This window comes from Castanea sativa, chromosome 6 (assembly GCF_040712315.1).
Source record: "Castanea sativa cultivar Marrone di Chiusa Pesio chromosome 6, ASM4071231v1".
Lineage (NCBI taxonomy): Eukaryota > Viridiplantae > Streptophyta > Magnoliopsida > Fagales > Fagaceae > Castanea > Castanea sativa.
Window position 1 is genome coordinate 48,894,171 of NC_134018.1, and position 15,497 is coordinate 48,909,667.

Sequence of the window (15,497 nt, forward strand, 5' to 3'; positions counted from 1 at the left end):
AATTTCAAATTAAACCATGATAATTAAGACTATTATAAATTCAATCTTACATTTTCATTTGTTTTAAACTAAACCATGAACTTTTAAAATTGTATTAATTTCACTCCCTGATCTAAGGTTTGATTTGAAACCCATGAAATTATAAAGTTTAATTTGTGAAAAATATAAACTTTAGAGTTTGATTTGAAAATTTTGAAATTATACCTTTCAATTTGAGACCACCCGTAAAATATGGGGTTTAATTTACTCTATATACTTGAGTTTTACTCTTTTTTTCATACAACATTTCTTTCGAAAAGAAAAAAGAAAAAAAAGAAGAAGGAAGAAGTGATTCAAAATTACTTAATAACCCCAATTATCCCATTGATTGAATTTTTCTAATTGTCTAAATTGCTATTTACACTCTTAAAGTTTGGGATAATATTAATTTTGTCCCTTAAAATTTCAAAATTTTGATTCACACCCCAGCATTACCTTTCATTTAGAATTACACCTTTATATATAATTTGTTGCGGATGAGATGCTCATTAAATGCCAACCCATCCTAAAATGTCATAGTTTAAATATATTTAAACTACATAGTCAATAAAAAAAATAAGATAGAGATGGCAAAGGAGGAACCAAACAGTGGTGGCGAAAGTGGTGACCTCAAAATTGAATGGCAGTGGCGAAGGGGGGGGGGGGGGGGGGGACACACACAAAGCCCCCAATATAATAAGAAAAGATGTACAAGAAAAAAAATAAATTATAAGGATTAATAAAAAGCATATCGATCATGTGGGTAAAACAACGTAATTTTAGTGCCTCTAAAATTGTGTCGGTTTGAGTTGAAGTGTCATTTAATAACTATTTTATTAACATAAATGGAAAGACTTTAATTCAAATGTTATCTACTGTTAAAGTTTAAAATTTTGAAAGGCAAAATCAAAATTACCCATAAATTTAAAGGTTCATACGTCTACAATTTAATATATAAATAAACAGGCCATGATGTGTAGAGTTTTTTCAAGCACTTCACTATTCACTTTAATTTTAAATAGAGGTTTCTTTTATCTGAGAAGAAATCACCGGCTTCTATTTTCCTATGAGTTTGTGACACCATTTCATTACAAACCCTACCAGGAGATATTATAAGTTACTATAATTGATCGTTTCCATTAAGCATTTGCAGCTACATCCCACAATTTCTCAATATTGAGGCATATTTTCCAAACCTTATATTCGGATGATGAAAATGACAAACATCTAGTGGAAGTGGAAGACAGGTTTAAAGCAGTAATGAAAGTAGAAATGCCAAAAACATCAATATAGCTAGCTATTCTCCTTGTCTCACTTTCTAATTTTCTTTGTACAATTTCTAGGAAATTCAGGCCAAAGGGACCCTCAATGTCCGAGTTGGATCAGAAGTCTGAAGCTACAGACTACAACTTTGACCTTCAACTCTCTGGCTTGTAACTATTTACTTTTAGGATGGGTTTGGATTTGGCATTTACGTTTTGCGTTTTCAGATTTTTTTTTTTTTTTTCAGCCGCAGTTGTTGACCAAATCTTCTATGAATAGTGCATCCGTGCACTGTTTACGGAGCCACAAATTTTACTTTTTAGCAATTTTTTCATTAAAAATAGATTTGCGGTACTATTCACATATTTTAAAATTATTTTACTACAGTATTTTTAGTTTTTAGTTTTTAATTTTTAGTAATAAGTTCTATCCAAACGGACCTTTAGAATATGTTGGGACCGCTTATTTTGTTGAAATTGAAAAAATTTTGTTAAAAGTACTATAAATAAAACTAAAAGTTAGCTGAAATAGTACAATAGAACTTATAAATAACACCAAAAAATACAATGAAGCTTATAAATAATTACAAAAATAAATTAAATAGCAAAATAATTTAGTTTTTTCAGCAACATCCAAACGCATAGTTAATAATTCATGCCCCGTACGGTATCTCGTCCTGCAGGTTGACTATGAAATATTTCTGATATTTCCCAATGTGAAGGCTTTGAACCTGGAAAGTAAATTGCATCTCATTTCAATTAGGAGCTAAAATGTTAATTATTGTTGCATAGTGTGAGTTGTATATTGCTACATCCACTTTAACTGAACTTGTGTTTTTAAAACATAATTTTAGTTATGTGCCATATATATATAGTGTGTAACTCTTACTACTTAACTTAAAATACACCATAATCATTAAAATAATATTCGTCGCCAAGACTTGGAGTCACTGTAGCTACTAATTATAATGAACTCATGTCATTGCCCAAAGCAAAAAAGGGAAATGTGGTTGTTGAGACTAAAAAATTTGGTTATTTTCATCTTATTATTTTTAGTAGTGATGAATTTTTTAGCAATAGAGTGTCTAAAATTATTTTAACAGCCAATTAATTTTTAAACATAATTAAATTATTAAAATGTTCTAGGTGTAATGAATGTTCTAATTATTCCTTTAATCAAATTTCAAGAAATAAGACATTCATATCAAGTCGTGCAAACATTAATGTTTATTTTAATATAAAAACTTAATTTTTCTATTTTATATAACAATTTTTCAAAAATACTATCATCAAATAATCTATTTTAAACTCTATTTCATTAAAATATCAAATTTTCTTGATTTTTAAAAATGTTTCTCTTCCTTCACATACAATTACTTTCATCCATTATAATATAAATAGTATCAACATAGATTTATATGATTACTATAATTGTGAATAATTTTTACACAATTATACATAATGATGTGCAAGATTTTGGGGATTGATTAGGCAAAATGTGAAACTTTTTTTATTTATTTTACAAATACTACGACTACATGAATGCTCTTAAGCTCACTTATGAGAGAGGAGGGAGAACTTTGTCTCACCAAACAGTATACTCGTCACAGTTAAGTGTAAGCCTTTGTTAGAGTATTAGTATTGATGGAGGCAAATTGCTAAAATGCTAAAAAACCAAATTTTTTGGTAGTTGAGCTACAATGCACAACCAAAGATGGTTGTGCAATGTAGCTAAGATGGTAAATATATATATATATATATATATATTATTAAAAGATATATTATTTTGTAATGATGGTGATGGTGATGGTTGTTTATTGTAATAGATATATTATTTTATTATGTTATTTATATTATTTTATTGTGTTGAATGTTAAAATAAAACAACTTTTGTTGATTTTTTTTTTAAGTGAGATGGTTAAAAACAAAATTTAGTTACAAAATTGATTGTAGTCTAAGGTTACATGTTTTGAAAATTTAACTATCAAATTGCATATTATTTACGCTCTCAATACACATGTCAAATTCTGTGTCAATCGGATATTATTTACTATATGATTTATAAGCTTATATTTTATGCATAATTTTAAATTACAAAAACTTGTAATTTAAATAATTTATTAATAACATAGTTATTGATCTTTAATTTTCTAAAAATTTTATAAGTATGAAAGATATAAGAAGAAGATATAATTCAGTGGTGGATTTATCAAAATTCATTTTAAATAAGAATAATTTCTAGACCCAACAATAATGAGTGGTTTTTTTTTTTCCTCAAAAAATGTTAAAGACAGTAAATATTACAAATTTTACCATAATTTATCTTGGTGGTCACTTGTAGAGTGACTACAGTATCAAAAGTGTGCTCAAGTTTGTTATACAAAAGTTTTGAGATTTTTTTGGCGCATTGCTCTTTTTTCCGTCGCACGTGTTTTCAGCAGTTTTACCTAACATAAACAGTAAACGAGTATTTGGAAATTAGAAATTAAACCCGCGGACGGCCACAATAAAGTCTACAGTGTAAAAAAGCTTCTATTTTTATTTACTAGTGATTTCGCGGCAACTGCATGGATTGGCCTCACTGTACAGAAAAAGTACCGAAGACTGTGGGGAAGTGTGAAGTGCTAAGTGCGCCAGTTTCTTTTGTTGACTGTAGTAAAAGCTCAAACGGCAATGGTCTATTCATCTTTCGTCAGTAAGAAAGAAAGAAAGAAAGAAACAAACAAATATTCCAAAAAGCCTTTTTCTTACTCCAACTTCCAACGCATCCTCTCTCTCTTCCTCTCCTTCTCTGCACTTTCCTCTCCTCTCGTTTTTCCCTTGTCCACTTCCTCTTATTTCCTCTCTCTCTCTCTCTCTCAATCTCACACCTCACCTTTCCTCTCTCTCTCTCTCTCTCTGGATGACCTCCTAAGCTTAACAGCAAACTCCCTAGGGTTTCCACTTTCTCTTCCAATTCAACCATGGCGTCACAAATCGAACAAGGTACTCTCTCTCTCTCTTCAATGATCTAAAGAAAATTGTTAGGTATTGTATTTTGACTTTGTAGTTGTTAATATTTGTTGAATGGTAACAGGAGGTGAGAGAGACTTAGAGAAGGGACTGACGATGACGGTGACTCCAACGCCATCATCGACTCAAAACTCTCTCGCTTCGCCTTCGCCTTCGCCTTCGCCTTCGCCGTCGCCGACTCCGTCTCCATCGGCGACGGCCACGGCTCCGGCGTTAGTCCTATCCAATTCCGGCAAGCGGATCGATCAAGCCGGGAAGAAGAAGTACGTGAAGCAAGTGACTGGTCGGCACAACGACACCGAGCTCCACCTGGCGGCGCAGCGGGGCGATCTGGCCGCCGTGAAGCAGATACTGGAAGATATCGATAAGCAGGTGATGGAGACTTTTAGCGGCGCGGAATTTGATGCCGAAGTCGCGGAGGTCCGGGCTGCGGTTGTGAATGAAGTGAATGAGTTGGGAGAGACGGCGCTGTATACGGCGGCGGAGAAAGGGTACCTTGATATTTTGAAGGAATTGTTGAACTATTCGAGTACGGAAACTCTTACGAAGAAGAACCGGTCCGGGTTTGATCCGTTGCATATAGCTGCAAGTCAAGGGCACCATGGTAATGGATCAAGTAGCTTTTATCTTGTTTTTTTTTATTATGTGGTTTGTGAATTTTTGTTATGGGTTTTTTTGTAGTTTGAATTATGGTACAGATTATTAAAGATGAAAGTTAAGCTTATATAGGTATTGGGTTTGTTAGAGATGTGGCATTTATTCAATGAATGCTGTTATATAGGTATAAATTCATTACCTTTGGTAATTGTAGAAGGTTTATATAAGGTATTTGACAGTTGGGCTCTGTTTGATTGCAATTAAGAGAAGTAGCAGCACGGATACTTCATTTAGGGTGTCAAATCTGTGTCATACCGGTGTTGTACCGGCTGTTATTGCTCGTGTCACCGTATGGTACTCGTGTCCATGTCTGTGTCCGTGCTTTCTAAAGTAGCAACTTGCAACTTCATGAACTACCAAGTTTGTTAACTGAGAAAAAAAGATTTCTTTGTAGTTGCCCTTTAAATGCCTATGTATGGATAGATATCAAAATTGAAAATTTACAGAGGACATGTTCACACAAGTTAACAGTTATAAAGGTTCTCTGTGGTTTTTGGTTCGGTATTAGCTTATATGTGTTAACTTTTAGAAGATTATCGTTTACCAAAAGAAATGGTGAGCTCAAGTGGATTGTAATCAGCCCCTTACTATTTGAAATTCCACTTTTTTAGTATTATTGCTTTTGGCCCTGATTTCTGCTTCAGTCTTCAAGATTACAAGTTTCCATTTTAATCTGTTTAAAATCATGAAAGTTATGGAGACCAAAGAATTGAATGTCATAATGACTACATATGTAAAATATGCTACTAGTTGCAAAATCTCTGGTTTCTATACAATTGACAGTGCACTGATAATGATTCTTCTGTTACAGCCATTGTCCAGGTGCTACTAGAACATGACCCTACGCTCAGCAAAACAATTGGCCCATCAAATGCAACTCCTCTTATATCTGCAGCTGCAAGAGGCCATACAGAAGTAGTTAAAGAACTACTGTCAAAGGATTGTAGCTTGTTGGAAATCTCTAGGTCTAATGGGAAAAATCCATTGCATTTGGCTGCCCGACAAGGGCATCTTGGCATTGTAGAAGCATTGCTGGCCAAAGATCCACAGTTGGCACGAAGGACTGACAAGAAGGGGCAGACTGCTCTGCATATGGCTGTAAAAGGGCAGAGCTGTGAGGTGGTGAAATTGCTTCTTGATGCTGATGCTGCAATTGTTATGCTTCCTGATAAATTTGGCAATACAGCGTTACATGTCGCCACAAGGAAAAAGCGAGTAGAGGTAGGTGCTTCTTTTGGTGATGCTGCACTTTTTTTGTTTAGAATTAGAAGTGTATACTTTGAGAGATTCGATTGCTCACGTATCTTTTGAATGCTAATAATATTTGTATCTTCTACATATAAATAATAATAATAATAAAAACCGTATATTTTAAATTATAGTCAATGGCTTTAAATCACATTGATGCCTAGTGTCAGCCTAAAACTAAAGTTTTAAATTAGTGTCTTTCATCCTTTTTTGTTTCTAATCAAACTACTCGCTCTTTTCTAGTACCAACTTTTCTTTTAAATTAGTGCTACTTCCTTTGAATCTTTCCAATGTCCAAATGCCTGCCACTTGATCTCTGCAAGTGTGTAGCTTGGATCTTATCTCTTTCAAACTATGCAATTAATATCTCTGTAATGAACTTATGCTTACTTGCCAATGTAGTGTAAATTAAGTACATCTTACCTTGTCACAAATTCTTTATTGTTTCTCTTGGGCATTAATTGTATTCTGAAAGATGAAAAATATCATGTTGCTTTGGTCTTCTACCATCAATGTTTTCCTCATATTTTAACTCCGCGGCAGGAAAACTAGCATGTGTTAATTGCTTCTCTCATGTATATCATGCTTATTTTTCTTAAAGTTTTTCTTCCTTTGAATTTGAATTCACTATATTTGAATTGAACCAAGTCACAATAATTGGCTATATGACGTAGGACAACCACACTATTTCAATGGAACAAATAAATAACAAAATAAACCCTAGGAGTCGGCACCTAAGGAGTGCTTGGAGTCAGCACTAAGCAAACACTAGAGTCGGCACCAGTGTAAAAGAAACACACGTTTTTTTTATAATTCTCAAAACTGTCTTACAATAATTAGAAAAAGTGCTTAAATAGCTAACAATAAAATGCATAAAGAAACCCTAATTATTAAATGCTCGGCCTTGCTTAATCTCAAGCCCAATTACTAACAGGCTCCATCCATAAGGCCACAGGTGGGGCCGTCTTCTTTTTGCTCTTCCTCCCATACATGCATGTAATTGGGGGCTTGTACCTTGTGTCCGCACCACTATATTAGACTAAAATTATCCAACTTCTGTGTTTTTCCATTTATGCCAAGTTAGTAAATTATATCACGATGCACCCCCCACTCCTCTCTAGGCATAACAGATAACTCATTTGATTGCTTGTTCCAGTTGTGCATGCTTTATATTATTTGAAGTCTGCATATATACATTTAGGGGAGAAAGAGTTGTCCTGGAACTGACCTTCCCTTTTCTCCTTGCAGATAGTGACTGAGTTGTTATCCCTTCCTGACACTAATGTCAATGCACTGACCAGAGACCACAAAACAGCTCTTGACATAGCTGTAGAGCTTCCCCTTTCTGAAGAATCGTCAGAGATAAAGGAGTGCCTTTCGAAATATGGTGCTCTCAGAGCTAATGATCTGAACCAACCAAGGGATGAGTTGAGGAAAACTGTGACTCAAATTAAGAAAGATGTTCATATCCAGCTCGAACAAACGAGGAAAACTAACAAAAATGTTCATAATATTTCTAAAGAGCTCAGGAAACTTCACCGAGAAGGTATCAACAATGCCACTAACTCAGTTACTGTGGTGGCTGTGCTGTTTGCCACAGTTGCCTTTGCAGCTATTTTCACTTTGCCTGGTGGGGATGATAATGATGGTTCGGCCGTGGTGGCGAACTCAATTTCTTTTAAAATTTTCTTCATCTCCAATGCCATTGCACTTTTTACATCGTTGGCTGTTGTGGTTGTTCAAATTACACTGGTTAGAGGTGAGACAAAAGCAGAAAAACGGGTAGTGGAGATAATTAACAAGTTGATGTGGTTGGCTTCTGTGTGCACTTCGGTGGCATTTATGGCCTCCTCATATATTGTGGTTGGGAAGAGGCATGAATGGGCTGCGATTTTGGTTACAGTTGTGGGGGGAGCAATAATGGCCGGGGTTCTTGGCACCATGACTTATTATGTGGTGAAGTCTAAGAGGAATCGTTCAATGAGGAAGAGGGACAAGAGTAGGAGCATGTCCAACTCGTGGCCGCAATCTGAATTCTCCAACTCAGAAGTTGATCGGATTTATGCCCTTTGATTGGGGGACTTTTAGTATTGGAAGTATGTAGGACTATATAGACTGGAAAATGCATGCAGAACAGAGTACAAACGTGTTTAGGTATGCCTTTAAGAATCGCTTTGGTATTCAATAAGAAACAATACCTCTTAACAGTTACATTCTTGTGCATGTCTATGTATTCCCACATCCCTGCAGGCTTATTTTTTGGGATCCAAAACTTGGAATGATAAAATCATGTAATGTTACTTTTAATATGAGATATGTAAGTACAGATGTTGATCTCAGTAACAGTAGTTAGCCACCTCTGCTCCTCCCCCTTTCCCTTACCTCGTTATACCTTCTCTGCTATTACAGTCATGGACCTGTTTTTGTTAATTTTAACATGGCAATTTTCAGAGCAAGTAAAACACTAAATATTAATTTCATGTTCTCAACCAAATAATAATAACACATTATTTTTATTTTCTAAATTTACTTATTTTATTGTAAAAAACCACCATAAAAATACCTTATCTCAAAGCATATGGAGCTGTTAGAATTTTTGAAATTATAAAAGAGAGAATAGAGAGAATGAGAAAACACAAAAATTACGGCCTATATTTATGGGGGAAAGCCTTTGACAACTACAGCTTCATTATAAACCCAATTCTTGTGTTACAACGATGGGTATTATTTATAAGAGGTTGAATCTTAAACTAATCATAACAGTTAATTGACTTGTACTCCAAGTAGGATTCTTGACTTACACATCAAGGATTGGGTTTAGGTCTAGATTATGATTGGACTTGATACCTTTAGCACCCACTTAAACTCAAAGTGGAAGCTTGAAGACAACTTGAGTTTGGAAAGTGAAGATGCCTCAAATATGTCTTGAAAAAGATGACCATGAATGACCAACATGGATGGAGAATGAATTGTGTATGACAATGAACTACAACATTTGATGAATGCTAGAAGATAATAAGGGATTAAGAAGGGTGCATCACTAACCAAGGAGGGGCTGTTATGACCTATGGATGACTACACTGAACGCTGTGATGAAGTGCGTGACTGAGTTAATAATGTCGAAGATGTTGAACCTAAATATAAAATTGTCAATTCAAGTGATTTGGTGACTCACATGAGCAAATGGACCCCAAAATCATAATCCATGCTAAAAACAAAGTGAGACACCCGATTTAAATAGAGCAATAATTGGTGAGATGCACGCGATGATTAAAGGTTTCAATGAAATTCAAATGCACCAATAATTGAGATTTCAATGAAGAGTGGTGCATATTATACTTGTAGGACTACGAATTAGAGGTGTGATGAACCTGCATGATAAAAAAAGATAAGACTATATATAGGAGGCTACTGATCAACGAAGCTGTAATCACCAAGATCTTCGAGGTTGTTCATATGTTTTTCATGACAAAGAATAAATTAGGATGATCCAACAGAGTAGGCAGTGATGGTGACAAAGACAACCTTGATCTTGCAATTAATAGAGGCCATAGAAACTTACAACATATAAAAGCCAACTTAGAGCAATAAAGATGGTCCATATTAGCAATTGTGTTTGTGAAGTTGATTGCGGGCATGCATAAGTTGAGCGGTCTAAAACCCAACAACAATTTAATCATAGGAGTAGCAGCAGGACATAACTTTAGCTTAAAGTTCAATGGTCTTTGAAGCCTTGAAAACAATAAGCATCTTCAACAACACGTGGTTGTCATAGGCATAGAAAGACTTAAATCATGCTTTGAAATTCCTATTGGATGGGCCACACTTTGCCATAATTTTGTCAATTTGCAACATTTGGGCTTTCACATGTTTGAAGGTGACAGCACTTCAAGGCTAAGCTTGAGCAGCAACGTTGCAATATCTCGATAAGGCTTCAGCGGCGGTACATTGAATAAGGCTTGATTTTTATTTTATTTTTTTGGAACGAATCTGATGTAGGCTTGCTGGAAGTATGGAACAAAAGGCCAAAAAAAAGGCAAACATTGTGAAGAAGTAGAATACGTCTTCACTTCCTAGGGTTACTAGCATTATACTCGTGTGATGCCCGACTTAATCAAAATTCATATGTAAATAGTTTTTATTTAATAATTTACTTAAACTTAGATAACAGAATAGATAATGAAAATAAATGAGTATTTGACTTTTAAGTTAATTAATGAATACAAATGGTGTGAAATTAAGGTATTATAAAATATGTGTGTATATATATATATATATATATTGAGCTTTAAGGCTCAATTAATCAACAAGGAATATCTAAATAGAAAAACCTTGAATATAATAATTAAAAACAATCCCAAACAATAATTGAAATCATATTTAAGTGGAAATTTCAATTCAATAATTAAGAACAATCTAAATTACTAAACATTTAAAATAATGACAAATTTTGCAAAAAGATTAATGACAAATTCAAAAAAAAATTATGGGTATTAATATTGTTGAAATTTAAGATGCATTAGACCTTTTGATTTAGTGTAGTATACATTGCTGCAATTTAAGATGAATTAGACCTCTTTTTTTTTTTTAGTGTAGTATACGATTTCTGAAATTTAAGATACATTAGACAATTTTTTTAGTGGAGTAATTGAAAAATATGAAGAATTAGATTAAACTATGTCTACGTTGCTGCAATTTAAGATGCATTAGACTTTTTCATGTAAATGTTTTCTTTTTAAAATCTAAAAATCTAAAAAAAAATTCTACAATTTGGTGCTACCACTTGGCGCAACTACGACATCTAAGCCCAACGCATTTTAAAAGCAAATATATTTATTGCACTCTTTTAATAAGGTATTATTTATTTATATAACGGTAAATATGTTTATATCATGAATAAGATATACTGTTTTCTTAAATATAATTTTGAAATTGTTTTTTAAAACTAATAAAATTGAATAATCAACCAGCTTGGTTTTTCAATTTTACTATTTCTTTTTTTTTTCTTCAAAAATTTCTCTTTAATTTATATTCATGGAAGAATATATGTTACCGATTAAAACTCTTAAAATACATCAATCAATATATATATATATAAAAGCAGAGACCTCATTGTGTGAGGGTCTAAGCTTTTGCCAAGTGGCACCTCCTATGAAGTTTTTCTACAATCATTCAACTCTCTCATTAATTGCCTGAGTTTACACCACACCTCTCTCTCTTCTTCATGTCTTTTAGTATACCAAATGTTTCAGCTTTTTTTTTTTTTTATTAATAAAAATGGATACTAATAACTAATGAGATCGAGATAGATAATCTTCTAGCATTTTTGTTGCCTAAATTACACAAATTCATATATTTTATTTACTATAATTATTATTATTTTATTCTATGGGAATCCTTATTATTTTATGGTGATTAATTTACATAAAAACATCTCATAAACAAAGTCTCCCTCCTCTGTTAGTCTTTTTTTTTTTTGGTACCGCAAGTTTTTATATTAGTTATATAAAAAGTTTCTGCCTTTATGATTGTGTAGATGCATTAATCACAGCTAGCCCCCAAAATGACGTTTTGATTTTTGCCTTTTTGTTTTCACTTAATGTACATTATCAATACTTTGCTATAATGATTAATGTAGGATTTTCTAAACCTTTAACTCCCCAACCTCTCTCTCACGCTTTACCTTCCCCTCTCAACTTTAACTATATGCCTCCATTCTCTTTCTTTCTCTCTTAAAAAAACTTTCTTTCTCTTAAAAAAAAAAAAACCTTTAATAGTTAAATTTCCTAAACTACTGCTACTCTCAAATTTTGTTTCCATACTCACAATTTTTTAAAACACTAGGCCAATAGAAGAAACCTATTGCTCTTGTGATCTTTTGTTGTAGCCAGTGGCTATCCATCGCACATTAAGTGGCCTTGACATGTATGAGTTCAAGCTATCTTTTATTACTTTCAAAAATTCAGTTCTTCACTTACAATCGGTAGGGTTCAAATCGTGAGATTCTGTGTTTTGCTATTTTCTTTTATAGGTTGTGTTATTGTGTATATCGATTTTCAAAAGATGCTTGAAGTCTAGAACTGAGAAGTCGATAATTGTTTATTGTAGTGTATAAGTCTCATTGTCATTGTCATTTCAAGATTGTTTAATCTTAGCATATGATTTGAGTAGACTGGTCTTTTCAAAATAAACAAAAGCTAAACCTGCTGTAAATCATAAATTGGATTATAGGGATCAAGCAGTTATCATCTAGGGTGGAGGGGTTTTTATTTTATTTTATTTTATTTATACAAGATAAAAATTCTACTCTAACCAAATCTAAGTGTATATGTGTATGAGTCTCCCTCTTGGAAACTTGAACCCCGGCTCTTACCCACCACACCTCGTAAGCACTTATACTTGTGGAGCGACCATCCCACTAAGGATGTGCAGTAATAGGGTGGAGGTGATTTAGTCAATGGCAATTGAATTTACAGAGGAAAAACAACACGACTATTTAATCCGCATTCTTTAGACTCCAAAGCTTCTTTCTCGATTGATATTTCAATTAAGAAATACATATTGAATTTTTTCCTAAAATAAATTGAGTTTTGGGTTAATGGTTTTTTTTTTTTTTTTGAGTTTTGGTTTAATGGTGATTGTATAATGATCTATATGTTGTGTGTGCTTTCTTTTCTATGAATTTCAATAGTGTATGAATCGAGGATTTTAGCGTTTGGTTCATCAAGGTTTTTTTTTTTAAAAAAAAAAAATTCTAAATTTCGTCTTTATTTCATTATTTTGTTTAGCTTTTGTTACTTCTTATAATTAACTCATTACTAACAAAGCTCTATGACAATTATGGTATAATATGCGTACAACATTCTCCAAAATTATATTACATAAAACATTACAGTATTATCCATGCATCGCACGGGCAACTTACTAGTATTGATAATCACAGTAAAATACCACATCAAACCCTAAAAAAACAAAATAGCTATCATAAACTTTATCAAAAAAAAAAAAAAGCAATAAAATCAATGCCTTACAAAGAATAAGAAAATTAAATACAAAAAAAAAATGTTAATTCCAAAACCAGGTTTCAAATTATTGGGGGTACATCCTCTAGCCATATGTGTACATCATTTTCATCTTTAGCAAATCTAGTTGGTTTGTTTCACATAAAGAAAAAGAGATTGAAAGATTAAACTTGCTTAGTTACCCAAGAAGATTAAACCAACCAGATATAATAAAGACCAAATAAAAAGTAATTGGATTGCTATATACATCTTTGTAATGTAAATTTTTTCTTGATTTTTTTATTGATTTATAAATTATGATAATAAAATGATTAGATAAAGAATTTGGATTGAATCAAATTAAGATTTTTATTAACTTAGAGGATTGTAATATGAAGAATTTGGATTGTAATCAAATTAAAATTTTTATCAACTTTTACAGAAGAAGATAAGTATAAAAAATATATTTATTTATTTTTTAAAAATTCTAACAAAATTTCTGCAATTTGGTGAAGCTATTTGGCACAATCACAATTTTTAAGCCCAACTTTTATTATATAGTATATGATTTATAAGAGGCTAAACTCTAAATTAACCTTACAGTAAACCATAGTTAATTGAATTGTACTATAAGTACGAATTGGGATTCTTGATTTTGCACCATAAGGGTTGGGCTTGGGTCTTGATTATAATTGGGCTTGATACCTTTAACAAGAGCCTTTCATTATTTGGTATTTACTACACAACATTCGTTTTACTTTCTATTGTTGATTAAAGGGTTATGAATATCCACAGTTTCAGTTACTGAGTTACAACAAGGTAGTGTAGCTGTAGAGCAGGAGGGTATTTTACGAGATGCTTTTATGAGATGTAATGACCCCACCCGCTTTGGGTCATACCCCTCACAGTTTTGTTCTCTCTCCAAAGCACAATATCTTTATAGTTGGGGCAGGAACAAATGGTATAAGAGCCATACTTTAGCCAAAAGTATGGTTCCATAGTGGACAATATTTACACGGTTGGGTAGAATCGTAATATGAGACCTCTCTAAATTGGTATGTAAGCAATATCATTGAATTACAAGGCTTTTGACATAAATAGGAATTTTAATTGTTGCTCATTTTCTTTTGTGCTGAGTGAGCAACTCGTCTGTATACATGGCCAGTGGACTCTATTTTATAACTGAAATGGCCCCATTTTCATCTCTGCTCTACCCCACTCTGTTCATTGGGCCCTTGATCAAGCGAATTCGTTTCTTTAACATTTCGAAGACCCATCTTCTTCTTCTTCCAGAGATTCTTTCTTTTTGTTTGTTAATAAATAAAAAGGTGGCAATTGTCGCAGTTCTAGGTGTGACCAACTGAAAAATTAATAGTTCAGGGTTCTAGGCTTCTAGCTAGATGGACCCACTAGAGGAGACTTGAGAGGAATTCAGTGCTCCTTTCCTTTACATTGGTTAAGCCAACCTAGAGTCCATTAACTTCGGTTCAGGTGGTAGCTAGGCATGAGATTATTATTGAATTGTTAGCACTTAGCAGCAGTTTCTCAAAAAAAAAAAAAAAAGCACTTAGCAGCAATAATCCTAACACATACCAATGTCATGCGGTCCTCCGAGCCTTCAAAGTTCAAACTTACCTAACCAGTGATTCTTGTTGTCCTGTAAGTGCTACATATATATATATATATATACGCACACACACACACACATTTCTGGTTATATATATATTCTGCAAGCTCCTTTTTTATTCCATTGGGATTTGGGACCAACAGTTTTCTAAGGAAAACAAGGGCTGTTAAATGGACAACAACAACATTCATTCTTTTGATTTGCATGATGTACTTTCACAAGGTTACCTGGATCACATGAGGCAACTTTGTTTAGGTGTGCAAGGTTTCATGCACTAAGTCTATCTTCAAATAATTTTTAAGTAAACTTGGGGAACCTTTTTTCCCTGTATTAATAATACTCCAACAAGTACATACCCACAAACTCTTTCCCTAAAAACCGATATTGATCATTAGTGAAGCACAAAGTTAAACACCAGAAAATTATTAGTTACTCTTGAATTATAGTGATGTGGTGCTCCATACCAATAAATTCTGATATTAGCTTACTTGTATATATTGGTGTGAAGTATTCACATCAATTGAACTTCAAAATACTATGTCATATTGGTTAAACCAGGGATGAATCATGTCTAACATAGGGGGTGAGATTGCTCCCACAAAATTTTTTAAAATTAATTAGTAGTAGGAAAATATAAGACTCACCAATTTTTTATATAGACTTGGCCCCCCT

The 15,497-nt window shown here is 33.1% G+C and overlaps 1 protein-coding gene across 1 annotated transcript; it reads left to right on the forward strand.

The window, feature by feature from the left end:
• Window positions 1-4,034: 4,034 nt before the first annotated feature.
• On the forward strand, window positions 4,035-8,536 carry LOC142639210 (ankyrin repeat-containing protein ITN1). Its single transcript, XM_075813338.1, has 4 exons — window positions 4,035-4,265; window positions 4,357-4,896; window positions 5,761-6,170; window positions 7,446-8,536. The coding sequence occupies exons 1-4, from the start codon at window positions 4,244-4,246 to the stop codon at window positions 8,268-8,270; spliced, it is 1,797 nt and encodes a 598-aa protein (XP_075669453.1). The 5' UTR covers window positions 4,035-4,243; the 3' UTR covers window positions 8,271-8,536.
• Window positions 8,537-15,497: the final 6,961 nt, after the last annotated feature.

Bases quoted from the DNA above. Each gene is read 5' to 3' on its own strand.
- LOC142639210 (XM_075813338.1), top strand. From the start codon at position 4,244: ATGGCGTCACAAATCGAACAAG. The intron at 4,897-5,760 runs GTAATGGATCAA...CTTCTGTTACAG, and splicing joins TGCAAGTCAAGGGCACCATG to CCATTGTCCAGGTGCTACTA. The intron at 6,171-7,445 runs GTAGGTGCTTCT...TTCTCCTTGCAG, and splicing joins CAAGGAAAAAGCGAGTAGAG to ATAGTGACTGAGTTGTTATC.